Raw genomic sequence first — 23,048 nt, forward strand, 5'->3', positions numbered from 1 at the left:
CATGTCCATGTCCACTTGTGTTTGTGTGGTAACAGCGTGTTTGTGTGGTAACAGCGTGTGTGTGTGTGTGTGTGTGTGTGTGTGTGTGTGTGTGTGTGTGTGTGTGTGTGTGTGTGTGTGTGTGTGTGTGTGTGTGTGTGTGTGTGTGTAGCCTAATACACATTTCATAATAATGACCACAGTAGGACTTACCGACAGCCATCTGCCAGGTGCATTTATGTGGTTTTCATTGATTAAGAAGTCAGTGTGCAGAGCCGTGACATGTCTGATTCTAATGGGCATTTATTATTGATGGGACGGTCGATTGATGGAGAGATGGCTTCATCGCTCAGCTGACAGCCTTCTCTTTGTGCACAGATACATCCACTTTCACAAGTGCTGGAGCGACCATCGACACAGTGACCCTGAAGTGTTTAATACCACATTCGAAGGGATTGTTTTTATTGGGGACGAGGGATCGCTCGGCTCTGATCTCACCGGACCACAAAAGTTCAATCCAGGAACAAATTAGATGATGAATTTAGGAGTTTGCAAACAGAACATGATCACTATGAGACTTTGAAGTGCTGATGTTACTCTGGATCTCACGACTTTAGGCCCTATTTCTCTAGATTTTAGGGACTTAATGACAACAAACGTTTTGGAATTTCGAGCAGACCTGTTCAGCTGACTTCAGGGATACAAGCTGTCATGTGCCTGATTCAAAGTAGGTGCTGGGGTCGTGTGTTACACCAATAGTACATTCACACTTACACAAAACTGTAGTGAGCTGCATGTGTGAACGCAAACGGCCAAAGACCCCAAACTATAAGTCCCATGTTTAAAAAAGAACACACTCATGAACCTCTTCTCGAGTGTTTACATGCTCTGTTTAATGTGAAATGAATCACACAGACCGAATGTTTCAGATGTTTGTTTCAGATGTTTCAGATGTTTCAGGACCTGCAGATGAGAATCCTGCTAGTTTTACCCGAAGCATCCAAATGCAACAACAACAAAAACCTCAATCTCATGTTTTGTTGTCACATTTTGATGCATCCGAGCATCCAAAACTCTGGCAATCACTTTGAGATGGAAAATTGTGTTTCAGGACTCTGTTGGGATAATCCTTTGTTGACATTTGGATTTACTCACAGGTCAGGTGGAGTTTGTCCTCCTCCCATGTTTCCATCATCCTCTCTGTAAACTGCTGTGGTTATGTGGAGAAAGAGAAGGGGGACAGAGAGGCAGCGAAAGGGCTACGGTGTTGTGTAACCCCGAGGATGCTGGGAAATGAGCGACTGAGTCACTTGAGCGAGGATGAATGTCGACAGTGGTGAGATCAGGCAGCGACTGTTTGTTTGGACATCATTTGTACAAACAATACACAACGCTATGATAGTTGGACAGGCTGCTTTGGCTTTAATTAACAGCTGTTTAAAGCTCATAGAGTTTGATGGATAAGGGGTCTGCAGTGAGCAAAGTGGGCAGAGTGGGTTAGAGATATACACCAAGAGAGAGAGAGAGAGTGTAAAATATGTGGTCTGCGCGCTCGGAGAGAAAAGGTCCAGAGGGCTCAATTCTGCAATCCCTGCTCCCCACTAAATCACAGAGTCTGAGCATTACTAGGCATCACAGCACACACGCACGCACGCACAGCAGTAAAGCCATTGCCCTAGGTTATGTACATGTGAAAACCGTGCCAGCTTGTACAGCCAGAGGCCAATGGCCACAAAGTGAATTTCATGGTAACAGCACCCAAGCTTTCAGAGAAGACACCAAAAAAATCTGAGAAAAATATCTCCCAGCTGACACATCACACTGCAACTTTAAATCTATTCACACACCTGACAGACACACCTGACAGAAATCAGCGTCGTAACAACACAGTTCTCAACTCAAGTTTAGCGCTTACATCCTAAAATCTTTAATTTCACAGAAGGATATTTCTGACTAAAGGACGGATACCTCACATTCTTTCTTGTTCTGGGATCTTTTTGCTTCTTTGGAAATGGATGCGATATCTATAAAAATTGACTGATTTTTAAAATTTTACTTTAGTTAAATGATCTTGAGAAACCGGGCACATGGCGTTACAAATACATACAAAACTCCAGAAATGGTTCAGAAGGTTTTCAGACTGAGCTTCATGTGTGAATGCAAATGGACACATTTCAGTTCATCTCTCCTCAATCCTTCCACCAGATACAAGACATATAAGAAGAGTGAAATGTAACTCCTGTATTGTAGTAAGATTTAATTTAATTGTTTAATTCTAACAGTAGTATCGAGATAATTAATGCTTTGCCAGATTTTATTGATTTTACATATATTGAATAAAATCCCTGTGTCGTGATTTTTCGACAAATTCTTTCCCCAACACAGCCGTCCTCTTGAGGCTAACAGCATGTCCTGTAATCACGGAGCACACGGGGAATAAAGATCGGAAAACTGGCACTTGGATGAATCCCTCCCATGGATCTGAACCCAGACAGACTCAGGTTCCCCCAGTCAGCTGATCTCACCGCAGACAGGCGACCACTTAGAGCCCACGAGGCATCTAAAGTTGCGTGGACTCGAGAGTTGGAGAAAATAATTTATTCATTATCTCTGAGTCACCATGATGTGTCTTACTACTACAGGACTTCTGTGTTGACAGAAACAAACAGTATCATTATTATTCCATCCATCAAAACCTTCTGTGAGGGAAATCAATTAGGAGGAAATCGAATGAGTCACTCCATTTGCTGCCCACATGCCACAGCGATGATAATATATTCCAAATGTATTCGTCTCTGCGACGTTTTCTAACATGAGGCTGAAGATCTGAGCACTCAATCTGCCACAGCGTCTGCAGAGCCGAGCTTTTCCTGCACTATGTGATGCTTTTCATTAAACTCTACAGGAACCCTGTCGCCTGCCTGTCGGCCCCGCTCCTCATCCAGGTCATCAATAACCGTTTCAACAACGCCGTGCTGTGTTGCTATTTGGTCGTGTTTGGGGGGAGGGTCAGTGTTTCTGAACTTTGGTGCGAGGGGTTGAAAACATTTGTCTTTTTTAACAAACACATTTTCCAGCTCATCTCGCTCACGTGCAGCCATGGAGGACTGTGGTGTAAACACAGAGCATGTGTTTCTCTAAAGGCCCTCTCTGGTCTAAAATGTCCTTCTCTTGTTGTTACTTAACGTGCATGTTTGAGCTTCCCTGTGTAGACTGATGGAAGTGCTTTATGTCAACCGCTGGAGAGAGAGACGCTTCTCGAGGATCACCATAAATCTCACATTAACATTTGCGAGGAGGATTTTGTGTCATCATAACGTCTGGAAGTCGAACACGGTCCAATATCTAACTAGCTGCTGTTTTCACTGGCACACACACACACTGACTCCACACTTCTCAAAGTTGTCAGACGGCGGTTCTGTCAGTCTTCTAATGTGTTTTCTCAAAGATGAGATTTGCACACAGCACAAGAATTGGCTCGAGGGGGGGGTCACACGTTATCAGACTTTACAGTAAGAGGAATCCCCAGCACGTCTGTCAGCTCTACAAAACATGTGAAAGAAGTTATGCGACTGTCCCAATCCCATCTGTTAATGAGTGCAATGATTTATTTATTCATTTTTATAAGGATAATAAGTGACATTCGTTCAAAGTTTATTCACTCATTTTGTCCTCTGTTACACTGTCCTTCTCGGCCACCAACTTTTCCACCGTCTCTTTAAAAGAACTGACAAAAATAACAGGTGGCATGAAAACATCTTCCAGTTCTCTTAAAGCGGAACAATGCTAAATGTAGAAATAAAACAGCACAAATAGGGAAGAGTTCAGAGGTCATCGGACTTATTTATAGTGCTTTCAAACTTGCAGAAACTCCTGAAAAACTCCTGATATTTGCCGGATCAGCTGCATGTGTGAACGCAAACAGACAAATTTTCCACTCAGACTTCACCCGGAGTTTCTCCTAACACACCATTAGTATTTTTGGCAGTGAGTCTGAGTGAGCTGATTTGAATACGCCGCAGGATATTCTCCGGATAATTCATCTCGAGTCAATGGGACGTTTCAGAGTGAAAACCCTCTCAGTTCAGGTTAACTCACAATAGCCACCGTTAGCTCCTGCTCACATCAGACCAGGTGAGGCTGTCCGTTATATCTCTGACCTCACAGAACTTTACACGTAGCCATGAAACCTGATCTAATGGAGCAGGAGGTTTGACTGTTTCAAAACTGATGCTGAACATTTATGAGACAGGTTGGTTCCAGTGAAGGCCCGATGCATCAGAGCCTTTCCAGATGACCGTAGTTACCATGAAATCTGGAATATTAGATGCAGACAACTTTTAGATGGAACAGCAGGCATCAAATGTTTGTCTCATGCACTGGATTTTACTTTGAAGGTCCTTTTAGTTGTTTTGCACATGAATGTAACTTTCATTGGTGAGAGAGCATCTTTATATTTCTTAATATAGTTCTGCCTGAACGTGACGCTACAGCAGCAGCATCAACACTCATCCAAAGAAGTTCATTGCCATCTAGTGGAGAGAAGGTGGCATCACATCAGATGTGACACATCAACCTCTACGCTACCGGCGACCCATTATTTCTGTTTTCTTTGATTCGTTCATTATCCAGATTCCTTCTTTCATCAACACGGTTCATGAATAAAGAGGTTGTGTTTTCGTCTCTGGTCCATCTGCAGACTCCTCAACTCGTCCTTCAGGTTTCAGGTTTAGAGCGTTTGTATGTGATATTTTATTCAGGAATGATAAAGCGCTCCATCAGTCTGCCGTTACACAAACAAAGAACAGGCTCAGTGGAAACTATTGCTCAATGCAGATCCTTTAAACTGAATCTAAGCTGCTCAAAATGTTTTTGCCAATTTCTTTCTCATCCCAAATCCAATAAGACATTTCAAAAACATGAAGTAATTCATCATCATCATCATCATCATCATCATATTATCATTTATTGACTCAGGACAGCTCTGCACAGAGAGAAGACACGGACACACCAGAGAAAGAGTCAAACATCATCTATGGCTAAAATCACATTTTCTCTCCTTTAATTCGTTTTAAAGTCTCGATATGATTCCTCTCTCTCCTCTATTCTCCTTCCTTTAACAGGAAATTGACGAGAGCAACCCATCAGGGTGCTTTCCCAAACAACGCCGGCCCCGCCCCTTTCTGGGCGAAAAAGTTAAATCTAAAATAAATGGAAAAGACCACTTTCGAGATTTAAAAGGTTAGAATAAGAAAAACTTGTTTAACAGCTGTTTGGGAGACTTTTGTGAACAGGGCGCTGCGCTTTATCTCCGGGCTGCTGCTGCAAACGCTCTCTCCAGAGAACAACTGAAAAAAGACGCTGGCGCTCAGAAAAAAACGCCAGGTGGACACAAGGCCTAATCCTCTAGTTTCAGCCACAACACAAAAACCTCTTCTCTCTCATTTGTCTCTGTAGATAAAAAAGCATTTTGTAAATAGTACAAAAAAAAAGTACAAATAGCTTTGTAATAGCGTTTCATCATGCTGCTACCAGTGTGCTCTAATCCACCGCAGATACATTCTCAGGGCTTGTTTTCACCCAACAGGGGGCGTGGTCACTTTGGCGAGCTGTAAGTGACATTTTGACTTCTCTCATCAACTCTCTTCTCTTCAAACCTGGGCTCTGTTATTAAATAATTTAATGTTTACATGACTGATAGGTACATATTCAGTTTGTGTTAGCCACAGCTGTAGATTTTTTTTTTCAGCCTGCAGCTGCTGAACAGGCTGTAACGTGATCCTTTAGGGGGAAATACTCCCTAACATGTGTGTCTTTTAAAAAGTGTGTCTTTTGATGCAGCCTGGGACATGGCTCAGATTGTAGTCTAATAACAAAGATCACTGGACAGAATCAGTTGTTTGATCACTTTCTTAAAAGCCACCAGACTCCAGTGGCAGAAACACTGAATGTATCACTTCAAACTCGGTCGTCTCCCGCTGCCTCAATCTCTCATTTTGTTTGTTTCATTTCATGAATTGTGTTTTGATTCATAGTTCAGATTAAACTAAATATTTGTGCAACACAGAATATGATACTAACTACTTCACGGATCCATGCAGCTGTAAACATCTGCTCTACCTCTCACATCTGTTCAGATAAATTTAAAAAAACGTTCCCTGCGCTCCGGCGCTCCGCTCATCTTTCTCCTCCTTTCAGTCTGTGTGTGTGTCACCCATGAACCCGATCACCACGGCAACAAATATAATGTGTCACACGTCACATGCTTTATCCGACAGCTCTGGACTCTGCCGACCCGGTCACGCCTCCTCTGCTTTACGATCCATAAAACTAACACATGAGTCAGTCCTGGAGGGTCCTTTAAGTCGGGTTTTCTGGGTCTGGTGGTCGTTTTGCTGCAGCGTCCTCTCGCACTAACTCGGTCAGCAGTTTGGGACACTGGCGTCCAGAAGACTCCATGTCATTGGTGCCTTGACTATAGGTCACCTGCACTTTATCCTTACTCTAGGTACCTTTGGTGGACTTCCTGGTTTTTCAATCGGGGTTGCCAGGCTACCTTTTGTTGGCCGATCGCACCTGATCTTGTCTCATCCAACCTGTTGGTGCTGAGGAAGACCGGTGGAGAGAAGGTAATCAGATACAGATTGTGATGATGTGTAGTGCTACTACAACTACTGCTGAGCTTTAACCGTTGATACTCACAGCGAGGTTCACCTGGTTGCCGTGGGTTACTAGCGCTGCTGCCGAAGGAAGACTGGAAGTTATGAATGGTCTCCTGAAGGATCTGCCGCTCTCGTCCCTGATAAAAGCAAACAATGCTCAAGTAGATGCTCTAACTGTAGTTTCATATATTCCTTCCTCTGGTTTCTGATATTTATTCCTTTTAGCCGTTTCCACCCTGGCTCAGAGAGATTCTTCCCGTCTCTGATGGCAATGTTTACATCGTTTAAAGACATAGAGGTAGCTAACAGTGAAATACATTTACAGGACTTAAAGGCAGGGTTGGTAATAATCGACAACTAGCATGATTTTGAAAGTAGCATTCCCTCAGTGCTCCGTCTGCAACCACCCCCTCCCCTCTGTGCTCCCTCATAAGCCACGCCCCCTCACTTACATACAGAGCTCCATCCCTCCAGAAGTGGACCTCAGCTCATCTCTTACATTGTGTAGAAACTACGTCGTCTCATGTCTCATTCAGCGGTAAGTAAACTCACAGTATAAACTCCTAAAGTCATCAGTGACGCTCTTTGAGTGTGAGCTAGAGCACGCAAGAGGTAGAGAGCGAGCAGGGAGACAGGGAGGCGCCTGATTGGTTCATCAGATTGTTACCTCGTAGCAGACATTGGTTGAAGTTTTTACAGACTTACAAACTGATACAGATGATGGATTTTCTTTGTTCCTTTTTCAGAGAAGATGAGTTATTCATTTCTGTCAGGACCTAAAGACAATTTCAACCAAAATCTAAAAAAGTGGATCTGGAGGAAATGACCAACCCTGACTTTAAGCCCCACATTCTCTGGAAACACACCAAATTCATGCTAACTATCATAAAGTATCATACACGATTCACCAAACACACCTTTCCAGCGTTGAGCTCGGATATCGCCGCGAGGATCTGTTGTCGGGGTCCGTCTGTTTTAATGCCAAGCTCCTTCAGGTCTCCGTCTGTTAGAGTCAGAAAAGCCTCCATATCGACCTAAAGGACGAGAAAACAGAATCAATCAAACCGCACGGTGTTGTATTTTAAATAGAGGAATGAACAGAATAGAACATTAAAGAAACTCCTCTTTAACATAAAAGACAGATTTCACATTAATTTGAAGTAAATATCAAAGATTACCTCCTGCTCCTCAAAGATTGGCTGGTATTTCTCCAATGACAGTTTCTTCAAGATACCAGAAAGCTCATCTGAAAAAACATGAGAACAACATTCAGTATAATAATAACAATAGCGCTTTTCAGAAACTCAAAGACACCGTACATTTGTTAAAAAATAAAGAAAGATCAGAACCGTAAGAACAAACTAACAAACATTGCAACATTACACACAGGTCATATACGCGAGTGGTTCAAACTAACTAAAGTATAGTGTCGAAAATGTCATTTGAACTCGATGTGACCAATCAGTGAGCAGCATTTTTCTTCCTGCAGTGTTTGTTTCGTCTCGTGTCTGATCATCTCTGAACAGACTAACCGCTAAAATAACTTCTGTCTTCTGACATTCATCTACAAACTCTAATGTTTGTACGATATGACAAAGCATCATGATGAGGTGAGAACTAAGCTTCATCTACAGCTAGTGTCCAATAACAACAGTGACATATAGTGGTGAAAACTTCAACTACAATTTAAGGTCATTTAACAGTCTGCTATTATTAAATAATCTGGCTCATCGGAAAACTAAAGCGGGAGTACAAAACTATGTCATCTTACATTTATGAGTAATTAAATCAACACCAAACAGCGGTAAAACCCGCTGCTCCTCCTCATAGTCAAGGTTTTCCCCACTTCTTAATTGATCACCATGACAACCGTATTTTACGGAGGACTTTACATCTACCAGGAGCTCAGTGTATGATTTAAGTTGTAAGTTGTTTCCTGAATAAATAAGCTGCATAAATGTGGAGTTAGTGCATGTGCAGAATAATGTCTTTAGTTTCACCTTCATCAGTTATGGTCCCACTGCTGGAGCCCCCGCTGCTTTTGGAGCGAGGATGTGAAGAGGCTGAGGACAGAGAGTCTACCGGCCCAGTGGGAGGTTTTGGCGTTGGGGAAGGAGAAGGAGTGAGAGTGGGCGACGTGCTCTTGGAGGTGGAGGAGTTTCCTGACTGAGGTCTCTTCTTCAGCTCCATCTTCTGCAGAGGAACAAAAGGAAGCACCAGTTTAGTGACACGAGAGGAGACATTTCAAGTTACCAGAGCTATGATAGAAAGGAAACACAGACCCTTCTGGAGTGGAGGTCGGAGGCCACCAGGCTGGGGTGGGAGTGGATGTCAGGGAGGCTGATGTCGGGTAGCGGCAGGCCGGAGGCTGAGGAGGGGATGGAGGGTGTGTTCTGAGTCTGACTCTGCTGCTTCTCTGGAGTTTGAGTCTTCACGTCTATAAGGCCTGCTGCTCGCTTCCTTTGAGCTGCTATCTGTGAGAGCACGCTGTCTGCACTGCCCCCTGGTGGAAGAGCGTGGTTAGAGGTTAGCGTCTCGGTTAACCTTGTTTCTCAGGTTTTGTTTGCACTTCTGTATTTGTGTAAACCTGATCTGTTGTGGGAGTCCCGGTTGATCCCAGCGACTCCGTTGGAGCCTCCTGAGGAGTGGGGGGAGTGGTAGTGTCCAGAGTTCGATGGCGAGGAGGACGAGGGCCCCTTAGGAATGCTGGGAAACTTAATGGACCTGCTGACCACACGACTGATGGACGTCTGCGAGAGGAAGGAGACAGAGGGGAAAAGAGGGCAAAAGACGTTTGGATGATGACAAAGATACACGTTTTACCCTGAATACAAACGTTCTCTCCCTCACACTCACAATATCTGAGTTTCCACTGCTGTTCAGTTTCCTCTGGGGGGGCATCGGCAGGCGGGGGGCTTCGCTCTTTCCCTCCCTGAGGAGGCGTGAGCGGTCTGAGTTCCATGGTTCAAAGTTGGACGGAGGAAGGAACGGAGGGATCACCGCTTTCAGCTTGTCGTTGGGCAGTCGGGTCAAAGGAGCGCCGCTTCTGAGCTACAGGAGGCGAAAACACAGAAAACAATCACAATTGTTTCACGATAACCATCAACCCGATTCATACAGATTTAAATCATTAACTTCAGAATCATTACACAAACATTAACCAATATATTTTTTACATTCAATTAAATCCTCCTACCATAGTCGTTATTAGAAAGTCTTCCTTTTCCGAGGATGCCCTGCAAAGACCTGAAAAAGGAACAACGTCTGATCACATAGGGTTTTTACACGATTTCTAAAATCTTATCAAATTTTTTAAAACAATTTTTTTTTTACCTCAACATAAACAATTTAAGATCCAAAATTTCATCAATTTCTTTGATCTAAAAAAAATAACAATTGTAATTTTTCCTTCGTTACTTTAAGTGTTGTCGATCCAAATGTCTCCATGTGAAAGATTTTCCGATCTGATCCGTTCTGGCTCAAATAGGAAGAATTCTTCTGAACGAGACGGTGGATTGTGCCGATTGTTGTTCTGATCAATTTCCATGGACATGCTTGATCCGATCGTGTCTTCCTGGTTGACCTATAACTATTCTTACTGCGCATGTCTGAAGGTCCTGCAGACTTGAACTCTCCCTGTTCATTGATCAAAGGGCGATTATGTACTGCTGAGCTCGCAGATTAATAGAAAGAAAAAGGTTAAATACAAACATCCAAAGTCACAGGGGGAAAGAGGAGGAGAGTGAAATCTCTGTCACACAGCAAGAGGTACAGCGGAGGAGCGACATCTGGAGACGTGCAGCGACAGCGGTTTTCTTTTTTTTAATAACACAGGAGGAGATAATCTGCACGGCGACACTGGCGGGTTTATCAGAAACTAGACCAAAAGAAATAACAGAGAATAAACACACAGCAGGGCTGTGAGTTCTGCTGGAACTGGACCTCAACCCAGAGAAAAACTTTATTGACACACACACCCATTAACGGGACACATACCTGAACCAAAAAACAGAGATCGGTTTCTCACAAGTTCAATAAGGACAGATCTACCTGCGTCATAATGGTTCAATTCTGATTCAGTGTTTGATGGGAATTATTTAAATTGGATTAAACAAATTTTGCTCGTGTGAACAAAGCTACTGTCTCCAATCAAAGGAGCTTAGAAAGTCAGAAGGAGGACATACTGACTGCTGCACTGTTGTCAGAGAAGCCAGCACTTCAACATAGCATGTTTCATTAATGTCTGATCAGATAGTAATACCTTTATCATTTCACTCATTACATATCTTACTGACTGGACCTTTCACCAAAACATCTGATGTGTTACAGCCTGCAGCATTCATACTCTGTCTCACCAGCATCTTTGCTCTTCACAGCCCAGGCGTTGCTGAGGTCGTTCCCTCCCAGAGCTGCACTCGCCCCGTTGGACCCGGCAGCAGGTTTCCTCTCCGCCTTCATTGTGGCATCCAATGAGGTTTCAGCATCGTCAGGAAACGGAGCGAGGCGGTTGGACGAGAGGCCGTGTCTCAGGGTGTGAGTCAACTTCAGCCGCCGGAACCGATTTGACATCCGACTCCACCAAGACTGAAAGGGGGAGGAGCCAAACACGTAAGAGTCTGGATTATAGAGGAAGCAGTTCAAAAACAATGTTCATGTTTTTCACCTTCAGGCCTCCCTTGTCATCAGGCGGCACGGGGACGTTGTTGAGTGATTGTCGGCTTTTTGATCGCGTCATCAAGGCTCTGCCGCGGTGTTTCGACTTGTCCTTGTCCACTTGCATACAAACGGATGCTAACAGACGCACCAACTCAGTGTCTGTGAGAGAAATCCAGACACACACACTAAGACAAAATATCAAGATTTACAGCTTCAAAGACCCTTAACACGGACGGGGTCACTGTGGCCTGGCACACACTAAAAGATTTTTTAAATCTTAAACTATTTTGAAAATATGAGAGTCCACACATGACGAGAAATCCTGACAGATTTAACAGTTCAGATCTTATCGTGTTTGGAGAGCAACGAGACGACCAACTCAGCACACCACACACTCAGATTCATTCACCAACAACCAGAGCTATCAAAACTCGTCATCTCACGCCGTCAACCGTGACTAAAGAGTAAACAAACATGATGGTCAAGCTAAATGTGGCTAACTGTTAGCTGGTCAATCCATTACGGTAAACCTTTTGGTCCAACTCCTTGTCAGCTGGATTGTCAGACACGTTGTATAAACACTTGGATTGTTGCCACAAATCTACAAGTTGCTCCTGAATGTATGACATCCATCTAACTTTATGCTTCACATTTGCTGTTGTTGTCGTGGTGATGTTTCTTGTGCTTCCTGCTTCAGTCAGCTTGCTTCCTGATTGGCTACTGTTCTGTTCCACGTCACCATCCACAGAGTCCGTGCTTGGCCATCCTCGGTGTTCTCCCCACACGATAGGATTTCTAATCCTAAATATTGAAAATGTTTAATATTTACGATTTCAAATCGGGCGGCCCAGATTGTCTTCCGAGAAGACCGGGGAGGTTAAAACACACCTCAGACCACTGGAGAGTCTGACAAGATAATCCAGTCTTTGCTGACTTTGGTTGGAACAGCCAATTTATCTTGCAGTGTGTACCCGGCTTTAAACCGGTTAAACACAATCTCTTCTGACAGTCACCAGCAATCGTGTCAGCATGATGTAGAAAAGCTTTGCCTAGTGTGAGTGCACCCTTAGTGTGGTTTGTTTGCGCTAGTGTGATAGCTGGCAATCTGGTGCGGTTCGTTTGAAGTTCATCAATATATTATTTTGGAGCCTCAGTTGAGCCTCATTTTCAAACTGTATGGTTTGCCTACAGTTAAAAATAAAAAGAATATAAAAAGTGATGAGCAGAGCCGACATTGATCCGTGTAGTCGTTTGTCCAGTTTGTAATTGTAAAGTGTCTTTGGAGCAGCCAATCAGGAGTCAGCAAGTCATTAACAAGGTCTGAGTGTGTTTTCTGAAATGGAAGAAGTATGAATAATCGAGGTACCTGGGTCATTCAGCAACATCACTAAATCAAAGGCGGTGTATCCGTTCTTCGCTCGGAGGTTCACATCCGCCCCCTGACCTAACAGATACTTCACAATGTCTTTATTACTGAAAAACACAAAGAAAGGAAACAAAAACTCATCAATGGTCCCGCTTTTAGGAATCTAGAGTCTCACCCGCAGCTCCTTCTCACCCGTGATAAGTGGCCTGCATTAGAGCCGTCCACCCATGGACGCCATCTTGTTTGTCGATGTCTGCTTTCTTCTCCACCATCAGCTGCACCACCTCTAACTGACCGCTCACTGCCGCCATCATGAGAGGAGTCGCTCCCTCCTGATTGGACGAATTCACCTGAGTGGGATCCTCCTCCAAGATCTCTTTGACCAGCTGGGAATTTCCTGAAACATCAAACACACATTTTTATAATATATGACATGAAGAAACGCAAATACATCATGGTTTATTTTGTCTTTTTTGTATGGAACACATTACTGTTAAATGTTTTATGTAACTCACCCAACTTGAGGGCGCTGAAGACGTCGGGTCTCCTCCGCTCGTCGTCTGTGGAGAAAAGTGAAAAGAGTGAGACCAGAGAAGAGTTCTGATGTTCTCTGAAACAACAGTCCCTCTTGGACACGCTCCACATAGCTCAGGATCATCTGTTAGTGTGGAGGGGTTACGTAAATAATCAGTGTGCAGATCACGGCTCACACTAAAAACAGAGAACTGTGAACAGAGAGAGGAAAGAAGAAACCGGGCAGAGAGAGAGCACGGATCTGAAACTGAAGAACCATCAGAAACAAACACTCAGCTGGAAAAAGAGAAAAGGGGATTATTCTGAAACAGTACATTGTGTTTAGTGAAATATTAACAATATTGAAGGATGGGGCGTTGGCGCAGTGGTTAGTGCGTGCGCCCCATGTATGCAGGCTGTAGTCCTCCAGGCGGGCGGCCCGGGTTCGAATCCAACCTGTGGCTCCTCTCTCTCTTCCTGATTTCCAACTCTATCCACTGTCCTATCGCTCCAATAAAAGCACAAAAAAGCCAAAAAATAAAATCTTTAAAAAAATAACAATAATATTGAAGGATGTTGGAGGAGAAAGTATAAGCTTAATTGTATTATTGTCCTTTTCACTGTACATGTGGCAGATAAACAGGTAGGAAGTTACTGTTCGTGTCCACCTGCCATTTTTCTCTCAGCGCCTGCTTTGTTTTACAATCTTTCCCAACGAGTAGAGAGTACGCGACTGCTCGGAGAAAAGATGCAGCGCCCAGAAAAAACAAATGTGGTTAGTAAATTTGCACTTGGCCACGTGTTTGCAAATACTTTGATTAATTGTGGAGCCCTTCGTTTTAATCCTGGACAACAATACATAGACCTCTTTCAGGCTTCTGCAGCCTGCATGCCTTCACCTAAGAAGCAAAGAGACTGAAACTGCTGCTCCTTCAGCATACTGCTTTAAGCTCGGAGTAACAACTAAAGGAGAACCAGACGGTTAATTCAATCTTTTTTATCGACTCAGGTTTTCATGCATTTGTTCTTCAGTGGCTGGAGGGACTAAGTACAACAAACAGCACTCTGACTGAGTTGTGCTTAAACCCAGAGTAAACCTGAGAAACAGCAGCAGACATGAAAGAGGCCGAGAAACAGCACTGCTGGTTTCACTCTCACATCAGTGTTAATTGTAGTGCAGACACACCCACAGAAAGAGACAGACAGAGCTTTCACACCTGCACAAAACCTCTAAAAAAACTCCTGAAGTTTTCAGGGTGAGCTGCATGTGTGAACACAAACAGCCAAAGTTTATATTCTGATTTATCCTGAGTTTCTCCTCCAGCCTCCTCGTATTTCCTCGACTTTGACACAGAGAGGTCAGCCTCACCTGTCTGTGGTCTGACGGTGGTGATGGAGTCCAGGTACGCCTTGATGTCTCTCTGCTTCAGCTGCATGGCGAGCTCGAACGGCGTCTTGGACAGGACGTTGACTCGGTCAGGGTCGGCTCCTCGCTCCACAAGCTGCTGAGTTACGGCAACCTTCAAATACACAAAAGTTTATGAGGCGGCACTTCAGTGACACAAACTTTCCAACAACGTATAACTCTGCATTAAGGGTAAAAAAAAATGCCACATGTTTTAAAAAGTATTCAATCTTCGTTAATTTAAAGAATCAATCAGTAAGATGTGTAGTGAGTGAAATGATAAAGGTATCTTACTATATGATCAGACATTAAGGAAACATGCTATGTTGAAGTGCTGGCTTCTCTGACAACAATGCAGCAGTCAGTATGTCCTCCTTCTAACTTTAGATTCTGCTCCTGAATGATCTGGATTTGTTTGGACCAGAGAAGGTAGGCGCTTTTAAGACACCCCCCACGCGGCCGTTTTGGACGCCCCTCAGTTTGCCAGATATGAGAGCAGTTATCAGGTCAAACCAACAGGTGTTGCAGCGATGGAAGTGGGCAAGAGAAGTGGTTCAGATAGAAGTGATTGTACCCGACCTAAAAAGCCTCTGCATGTTTCTAATAAGCAGAACAGTGGGGGGGGGAGAGAGACAGCTCTCTAATGTTTTGAACTGCAGATTTATCAAAATGCTTAATCGTTGCAACAGTCCCGTTTTTACCTTCCCGCCAAGCGTTGCCACCATCAGAGGTCCCCAGCCAGTGGTCTTCTGGGAGAAGTTGACATCAGAGCCCCACTCCAGCAGCAGACGCACTGTGGCCTCGTGACCGTACTGAGCTGCCACCATCAGAGCTATGATGTCCATGAACTCTCTGCCGTCTCCTCCTGGACAGCCTTCAGTCGCGCCGAAGCCACCCCCACTGAGGACAGAGACGGACGGATGGATTTAAGACCAAAGATGTTATTCGAATGATTTCTAGGTGGAGTTTAAAGCTTAGGTCCAAACCTGCAGCTGTTGTTGTTGTTTCCATTGGAGACTGTGTCTGCAGCCACAGCCAGATGATCGTAGTCATCAACGTAGGCCCCGCTCTCCAGAAGCAGCTTCAATACATGAGTGTGTCCCCCGCGGGCCGCCATAGTCAGGACACTCGCTCCCAGACGGTTACGTCCGTTAATCTCTGCCCCGTTCTCCAGCAGGATGTGGGCGACAGTGAGGTGGCCGAACCTGGATGGAGAAAAAACAGACAGACCAGAATGATGCAGGGATGATATTTCCTAATTTCAGATAGCACTTCAAACATGTCTCATAAGAGATCTTCTCTGAACTAAATCAACTCTAAACATGGTCCTGTGGAAGTATATCCTCAAATTTAAACCTTACATACTACATATATATATTTTTGGAGCCTGACCAATCAATCTGCCAGCCAAACTCCATTCATGAATCTGGCAATTTAGTTTAGTCTGTTGGGTCAAAAATTAATTGGGGGCCCTTCAACCAGTGTTCATCCCCAACATGTCTGCCAGTGTCTCCTATAGACAGATAATCTCTCTCTTCATTTTTCTTTCTTTACTTTCATTAACAAACTTTGGTTCTCCCAGAAATAATACATGCAACACTTAGCAGGGCAACCAGAGTGAGTGCTGTCACATGGGCCCCCCCCCCCCTTAGGGAGTTTTCCTACTGTCATTGCAAAATTTGCACATTTTGAGCCACTGTTATGGTTTAAAGTTTGTCAACCCTTGGGCCCCCTACTAATCTGGGGTCCCAAGCAGTTGCCTGTTGACATGCAGCACCTCTGCCTTTATAGTACCTTAAGCCAGATATAACATGTCAGGCTGTAAGGTAATACTCGGGGTAAATTAGAAAATATACGAGGTATTTTTTGACAAACTTTATGTTTCTATCAGCCGAATTAAATAGCAGGTTCTAACTAATCCTACGTGGTATTTTCAAGTTATACACAATCATCTGTAAGGCGTTAACATGTAAATATTGTTATTTCTGAATGGAGTTTGGCGGGCAGTGAGAGAGCTCCGGCCCCACCTCGCAGCCTGCATCAGCGGGGTCCAGCCGTAATTGTTGCGGCTGTCCACCGAAGCTCCTTTCCGAAGCAGAAACCGGACCAGGTTCTCATGACCGCTGGCGGAGGCGAACTGTAGGGCGGTGTTCCCCTCCTCGTCCGTGCAGTCCACCGGAACCAGAGACAACATGTCCGCGGTGTTACACTCCGAACCGGCCTCGGACCGCAGCCTGCTCTGCCGCCCGGACTCCTTCGGGGCTCCGGGCTCCAGGATCCCCCGGGCGGTGTCATAATCTCCCTCGTCGCAGGCTCGGAAAAGAAGCAGCGAATTGGCGGGGACACCGAAGTTCATCTCTTCGGTTAAAGTGTCAGCCGGTCTCCATTCATGTTCGGTTCCTTTAACGGACGGTAACGGTCCAGACTTTTCCTCTGTCACTCGGTAACGGCCTGACGCGCAGATAAATCTAATTAAATCTCCTGATTAAAGATAAATCTTCTTCTTATCGAGAAGAAAACGCAGACTGTCGTCTTTACATTCCTACTTAACAACTTCTCGTGGTTTCTTCACGGTTTCGACACAACAACTTTCTGGCAACCGGCCGCCGCTGCCCCGGTTCCGTTACTTGTTTTGGAATCTGACTCGCATCAACGCAGCTACGACACAACACACAACTTCCGCTTTGGTTTTTCAGAATAAAAGCCCAGCGAACTATACCACTGCAAATGTTTTTTGTCATTAGCTCAAGCAGAAGGCAGATCATTTAGAGCAGGGGTCTCCAACAGGTAGCTCGGGAGCTACTGGTAGCCCGCGGGCAGGTTTTCAGTAGCTCGCCTATAGGTTGACCGACTGGGTTAAAAATAAAAATAAAAATCTGACAACGGTAAATGCACCTCTTCCCACTATTCATATATTTGGCCCATAAAAACAAGTATGAAGTACTAATGTTTTCTTGGACATTGATGTGAATTTAAGATTATTGATTATTGCAATTGCTTATTGCAATTTCACACATGTACAAACAGTAGCTTAATTCAGCTGAGCTATGTAAATAAATGCAAGCGATTTGATGCAAGTAGCCCTTGGCCACTTTCATTTTTTCAAAGTAGCTCTCAGATGAAAAAAGGTTGGAGACCCCTGGTTTAGAGGGAAAGCTAGCTTATTGCTTATGCATTTTCACAGACAAAACCTCAGGAAAAAAATCAAAAATATTAGTAAGCATATATGTATGGCCTTGTATTGGATTTCCTTTACTGGAAGAGCACACCCCCAGGTGGCCCCTTTTAGTGTTTAAGTCTTTTGAGGGCCACTCTGGGGGCGTTTTTGCCAACGGAGGGGCATATTCTTTTTAAACAGGGGGCTTCAGAAAGATTATCTTCATCACAATTGTATTGGAAAAACCATTTAATCTGCTTTTGTCTTTATTGTTTGTCCTATTTTTTGAATTTCCCTTGGGATCAATAAAGTATCTATCTATCTATCTATCTATCTATTTTGTTCTTTTTTTTAGGGAATTAGGGTCATAATTAGAGGACGAACTTCACTTTATCTCTGAAGGAAACATATATTTACTTCTTCTTTCTTTTTACATTTCAAAACATTTTGAAATGCCCCCTACCACCCCTGTATAACCTCCACCCCTAAGTCTGTCAGTGTCCAACTTTATCCAACTTGATCAAGATAACGGAGTTCCATTATTGAACAATATTATTTCTAAATATCTGACTTGGCAATGATCAAAAGTGTAACCAGTTTAATGTGGGGTGGCTGTGGCTCAGTGGTATAGTCGGTTGTCTCTCAAGTGGAGGACGAGGGTCGGGGGTTCGATCCCCAGCTCCTGCAGCCACATGTCCTATGTGTCTTTGGGCAAGACACTTAACCCCAAGTTTCTCCCACAGCTTTATCTGCGGCAAAATACTGATGGACACTTTACATAGTAACCTCTACCATCAGGTTGTGAATGTGTAGGTGTGACCTATGATGTAAAAGTGCTTCGAGTCGTCAGAAGACTTGAAAAGAATATACAAGCTCAAGTCCAATTACCATTTAATTAACATTCTTTGGCCTCCTCATTTGGATTGACATTAAAATAGTTATGTATCCCTTTTATCATTGCTTTGCTTACATTTATTATTTAAGATTTAAGTAATCTCAGCACAGTCAATATTTGCTTTATTTTGTAAATAGAAACCGGATGTATCACTTTGTTGTCAAGTCTAACTTGACCAAACACCGCTGGAGTTGGATGTTGGTGAGCGTCAGGTATGCGGATTGCTTCCACCCAGTGGTGATGGTCTGTAACTACAACCTAGTACTGACTGTAACAGTCAGGTGTAGCCACTTGGTGTCGTTGTTGGCAAAGGGTGTATAGAAAACAGAAGAAGAAGAACTAGAGACCCGGATGTGCAGTACTTAATCTGGAAACGGGCCCTCTCTCGTTCTTTCTGTGAGTAGCTAACCACGTTGTTGGCTCCCGTTCCTGACTCACCGCTGTTCGCTTGAATTTCTTCCGAATAAGTCGGTCAGGAATAATCACAATGGTACGTACTCTTTACATATAAACTGTATTTTATATCACGCTTACGTTTCTGTACCTTTGTTATCAAAATAAGATTAATTTGAGCGTAGAAATCCCCGGGCTCCGGTTGGTTAGCTCGTGAGCTTCTCTCCCGCCGGAAAGCCTTCATTATCTGGCCTATATATTATAATTTATACCCGCCTTAATGACGGATTTATAAGTCTTTTATTTATCTAGAGAACATAACTCACGACTATTTCTCACACTTAAAAAAACATCTTAATCAAAGTGGTCTGAAGTAATCTATAAAGCCACTGAATTGACATTTCAATCATATATACTCTTTTTAAGAGGCCTTTTAACCAGACATCACATCTTTAAAGCGATCATTAGGTTTTAATGTACATTATTTTACGTTGTGACGTGTTCAGACAAACGTAAAGTTTGTATGTGGTCGTTGAAATATAACTAAGTTAAAGACGGTGATACAGAAAGCAAAGCAACACTTATAACTCACTTAATGATCCACACTTTGAGTAGAAGTGGCTCCATGTGCTTTGTGCTGCAAATGAAGTTGCCTACAATTAAAATAATTCATTCAAATTAGAAAAATGGGGCTAAAATCGAGGAGTCCTCATTCCAGGTGTAATGTTAGTAATTGGGTCCAGTCAGTGTTTTTATTCTTTGTTTCTACACATGCAGGCTTTTAAGGACACCGGTAAGGCACCTGTTGAGACCGAGGTCGCCATCCATCGCATTCGCATCACCCTCACCAGCCGCAACGTCAAGTCTCTGGAGAAGGGTGAGTGACACCAACAAAGTTCACGTTCAGATTAAAACACACCTGAGCAATGAGGATAGAATTCACGCCTGATGAACCCTGACGACTGTATACGCTATTCTGAGCCGAGGCCTTCAGTGTAATGTGAAATCATTTCTCACAATCTGTGGTGTTTAAGTTTTGTCTTTTCTGACCCTCAGTGTGCGCAGACTTGATCCGTGGGGCTAAGGAGAAGAACCTGAAGGTGAAGGGACCCGTCCGCATGCCAACCAAGGTACAGAACCCGTCAATTAAACATTTTTATTAGATATGAAAGAAATACGAATTTGCTGGTAGAAAAGGAAAGTGAGTCCCACAGATTGAAGTGTCCTACTTTCAAGCCAGTTGAGATCTCAAGCACGAGAATATTTAAAGTGAGAATAGCCCCCCTACCAGGTATCTGCTTGTTGATGCTGTGGCCACATTGTTTAGGTGGTGGTGTAATATTGCCCCCCCCCCCCCACTCTGAATTTGCATTTTTGATGAGCATGGCAAAGCGGAGCTCCACATAAACAGACACATGCACACACGGTGCTGGCTCAGCTGATCCCATCTCACCTCTGTTACTCCCTCTGAAGACGGTACAGAGGTGGATCTCTTCGTCTTTTCTTTTACGCCTCCACGTCATTCAGCTTGAAGGCAAAGGTTCTCAGGAAGGGACATTAACATCACGGCATGCTGATCAGGGCTACAGTGAGCTTTGGTTTACTCATAGTATATTATTCTCATACTATTTCACCATAACTTTCAACATCATCAGAGGGCTGCACCCAGTGTGTGTGATCAAAGTATGTATAGATCTAAAATCAGAAAATGACTCAAACACAAAGTTTGACTGAAATTTAAAATAATTGATGCACATTAAAAGACCATATTTGAAAAATCATAACATGTATTGCAGATAGGACAAATATTGCCAAAAAAAATCCAAAATCCGTCATCAAATGAATCTCTGCTTTCTCCTCTCTTCTCCAGACTCTGCGTATCACCACCAGAAAGACCCCCTGTGGTGAAGGATCCAAAACCTGGGATCGCTTCCAGATGAGGATCCACAAACGCCTGATCGATCTGCACAGCCCGTCTGAGATTGTGAAGCAGATCACCTCCATCAGCATCGAGCCCGGTGTAGAGGTCGAGGTCACCATCGCAGACGCATAAAGATGATGCCGATGATTGAATAAAGAAAAAAGAAACTGATGTGGTGGTTACTGTCTGGTTCCTCAAGTTTAGTGAAAGCTGACAACTTGTTTGAATATTACATTTCTGATCAGGATTCATTGGAAGAGGTGTTGTGCTGGGAAGTAACTGTGCATTGACATAAGATGACTGCAGCACTTTTTAAAACAAGCATGAAAATAAAGATTAAAAATGACATGACTAAAGGAGATAAGGTCAAATGATAATTAAGTCTTTAAGATGCTGATGTAGCTTGTCTGAGTTCAAACATTCATTCTTTGGTTTTTAACTTTGAGGGGTGAAGAGGGTCCTGAGGATCTGGTAAGGGGACAGCAGTTCAGATATAATGTTTCATTTTGGGCCAGAGCTTTAAAAGCAAAACCTTACAAGCAATGTGTGGCTAGTGTGATGTGGACACACCAGGGGTTGTATTCATGAAGCTACATGATGAGAATTTTCCTTAAAAATCTCAGTCTAGATCTGTGTACAGATGAAAGTTATTCCCAAATGTTCTGAGCCTTCAAGAGCTAGATTGACATGTTGAGGACTTTCAACAGGATGAAGAGTTTCTCAAGCTGAGGAGAAAACATGTTCTTCAAACATGACAGGAATAGTCTGACTTAAAGTCAGGCAGAACAGGCAATTTTTTTTTTATTAGTCAATTTATTGATTGTTGTTTGTTTTAAAAACAACACAAATAAAAAACGGATCCATAGCAACAAATAACTCAAATAATATAGTTCATGTTCAAAAGGGATAGGAAGAAGTTAAAAACTTTTCTGGTCCTAACCCTTCTTATTTTTGAGCATTATTCACAGAAAAATAAAAATCAGTCAGTGTATGATGTTGGCCAAAACAAGTTAAGTTTTTAGACAAAACAACAAAAAATAATGGGAACAGATTAACCAAGACATAACCAAATAGAAAGTCACTCCTCCAGCTCATATCTATTCAATATTTTATTCCTGAATAGTTTTTTTAGTTTAAATATAGAGTTGCATTTTTTCAGCTTGTCATCACGAACACCCTTAGTTGTTGCACAGTGAAGTTTTGCATTAGTTCTGATTGGTTTTGAATACGCATGTTCTTCTCAACTTATGTTTGCTTTCTCTCGGTTGGAACAACTCCTGGATACCATGAGGCAATTGCTGATAGTTTGCTTTGTACATAATTTGAATAGTTTTATAGTCAATCAAATCTTAAAATTTTAGTGTTCTTAGTTTAATGAATAATGGATTTGTTGACTAAAATAATTCATGCAGACATTTCAGCCCTTCTCTGTTTTCAGTGCAAAGTGGGACATGCACATCCACAGGTTCATCCAATCACTGATTAATCAGCAGGTGAAGAAGTTGCTGCAGCAGCAGTGGGCATGTGATTTCTTTCTTTTAAAGTCCATCATATGGATGTTCATAATTAGAAAATGTCTGACTAGATTCTGTGATTGACTTTTTTTCTCAGTTTATTTGGATTAACCAATCACAGCTTCTGAAAACATGTGTCATACCTAGCAACCGGGTCGACCACGCCTCCTCACTTAGTCTCTGTCTCTTCCTCGCTCAGAGGAAAAAATCATCACATGAAGCCTGAACAAAACGAAAACATTTACTGGAAAAGAAACAGGTCGGAAAATCTTAAAGTTTAAACCATCTGACGTCAGAAATGTCTTTGAGTCTGAGGTGAGTCTCCTGTCCTGGAGAAAATATGATGTCATGAGTTCATCTGCTTTGAATGACCTTGAGTGACCTTTTTGTAGGACGAGGGCCCATAGCGACGGCCTCTATTCAAACTCCGACAGGGAGTAGGCGTGTCTGGACCGAGAGTGTCAGAATTCAAATGATCTGACAACACTTCTGTGTGACAGCCAGGCCGGGTCCCCCTTTCCCCCCACACTTTCCTCGCCCATGCTCAAATCCCAAATTAAACCCAGAACACACCAAAAGAGAGGTCC

The 23,048-nt window shown here is 43.3% G+C and overlaps 2 protein-coding genes and 1 non-coding gene across 3 annotated transcripts; 2 read left to right on the forward strand and 1 right to left on the reverse strand.

Annotated features, from left to right (window-relative positions):
• Nucleotides 1-4,923: 4,923 nt before the first annotated feature.
• LOC132994488 (ankyrin repeat and SAM domain-containing protein 6-like) lies at nt 4,924-17,223 on the reverse strand. The gene is made up of 18 exons (XM_061064860.1): nt 16,609-17,223; nt 15,568-15,786; nt 15,283-15,481; nt 14,546-14,696; nt 13,179-13,223; nt 12,856-13,060; nt 12,664-12,770; nt 11,305-11,456; nt 10,997-11,225; nt 9,838-9,887; nt 9,498-9,692; nt 9,229-9,391; nt 8,924-9,144; nt 8,642-8,834; nt 7,820-7,887; nt 7,559-7,675; nt 6,682-6,778; nt 4,924-6,584 (listed from the first exon to the last, which is right to left on the reverse strand). The coding sequence occupies exons 1-18, from the start codon at nt 16,935-16,937 to the stop codon at nt 6,532-6,534; spliced, it is 2,793 nt and encodes a 930-aa protein (XP_060920843.1). The 5' UTR covers nt 16,938-17,223; the 3' UTR covers nt 4,924-6,531.
• Nucleotides 17,224-18,964: 1,741 nt separating this feature from the next.
• Nucleotides 18,965-21,118, forward strand: rps20 (ribosomal protein S20). Its single transcript, XM_061064507.1, has 4 exons — nt 18,965-19,123; nt 19,804-19,903; nt 20,083-20,156; nt 20,897-21,118. Exons 1-4 carry the CDS (start codon nt 19,121-19,123, stop codon nt 21,077-21,079), a joined length of 360 nt encoding a protein of 119 aa, XP_060920490.1. The 5' UTR covers nt 18,965-19,120; the 3' UTR covers nt 21,080-21,118.
• On the forward strand, nt 19,947-20,013 carry LOC132994717 (small nucleolar RNA U54). Its single transcript, XR_009676738.1, has one exon. It is a non-coding gene; the product is annotated as a small nucleolar RNA U54 (small nucleolar RNA).
• Nucleotides 21,119-23,048: the final 1,930 nt, after the last annotated feature.

This window comes from Labrus mixtus, chromosome 19, assembly GCF_963584025.1.
Source record: "Labrus mixtus chromosome 19, fLabMix1.1, whole genome shotgun sequence".
Taxonomy (NCBI): Eukaryota; Metazoa; Chordata; class Actinopteri; order Labriformes; family Labridae; genus Labrus; species Labrus mixtus.

What these genes read in the sequence shown, in the direction of transcription:
- rps20 (XM_061064507.1), top strand. An exon ending in CGTCAAGTCTCTGGAGAAGG is followed by an intron (nt 19,904 to 20,082) that starts GTGAGTGACACC and finishes TCTGACCCTCAG; the next exon opens with TGTGCGCAGACTTGATCCGT. An exon ending in CCGTCCGCATGCCAACCAAG is followed by an intron (nt 20,157 to 20,896) that starts GTACAGAACCCG and finishes TCTCTTCTCCAG; the next exon opens with ACTCTGCGTATCACCACCAG.
- LOC132994488 (XM_061064860.1), bottom strand. Translation starts at nt 16,937, where the DNA reads ATGAACTTCGGTGTCCCCGCCAATTCGCTGCTTCTTTTCCGAGCCTGC. An exon ending in CTTCAGCGCCCTCAAGTTGG is followed by an intron (nt 13,061 to 13,178) that starts GTGAGTTACATA and finishes TTGATGTTTCAG; the next exon opens with GAAATTCCCAGCTGGTCAAA. An exon ending in TGGGACCATAACTGATGAAG is followed by an intron (nt 7,888 to 8,641) that starts GTGAAACTAAAG and finishes ATGTTTTTTCAG; the next exon opens with ATGAGCTTTCTGGTATCTTG.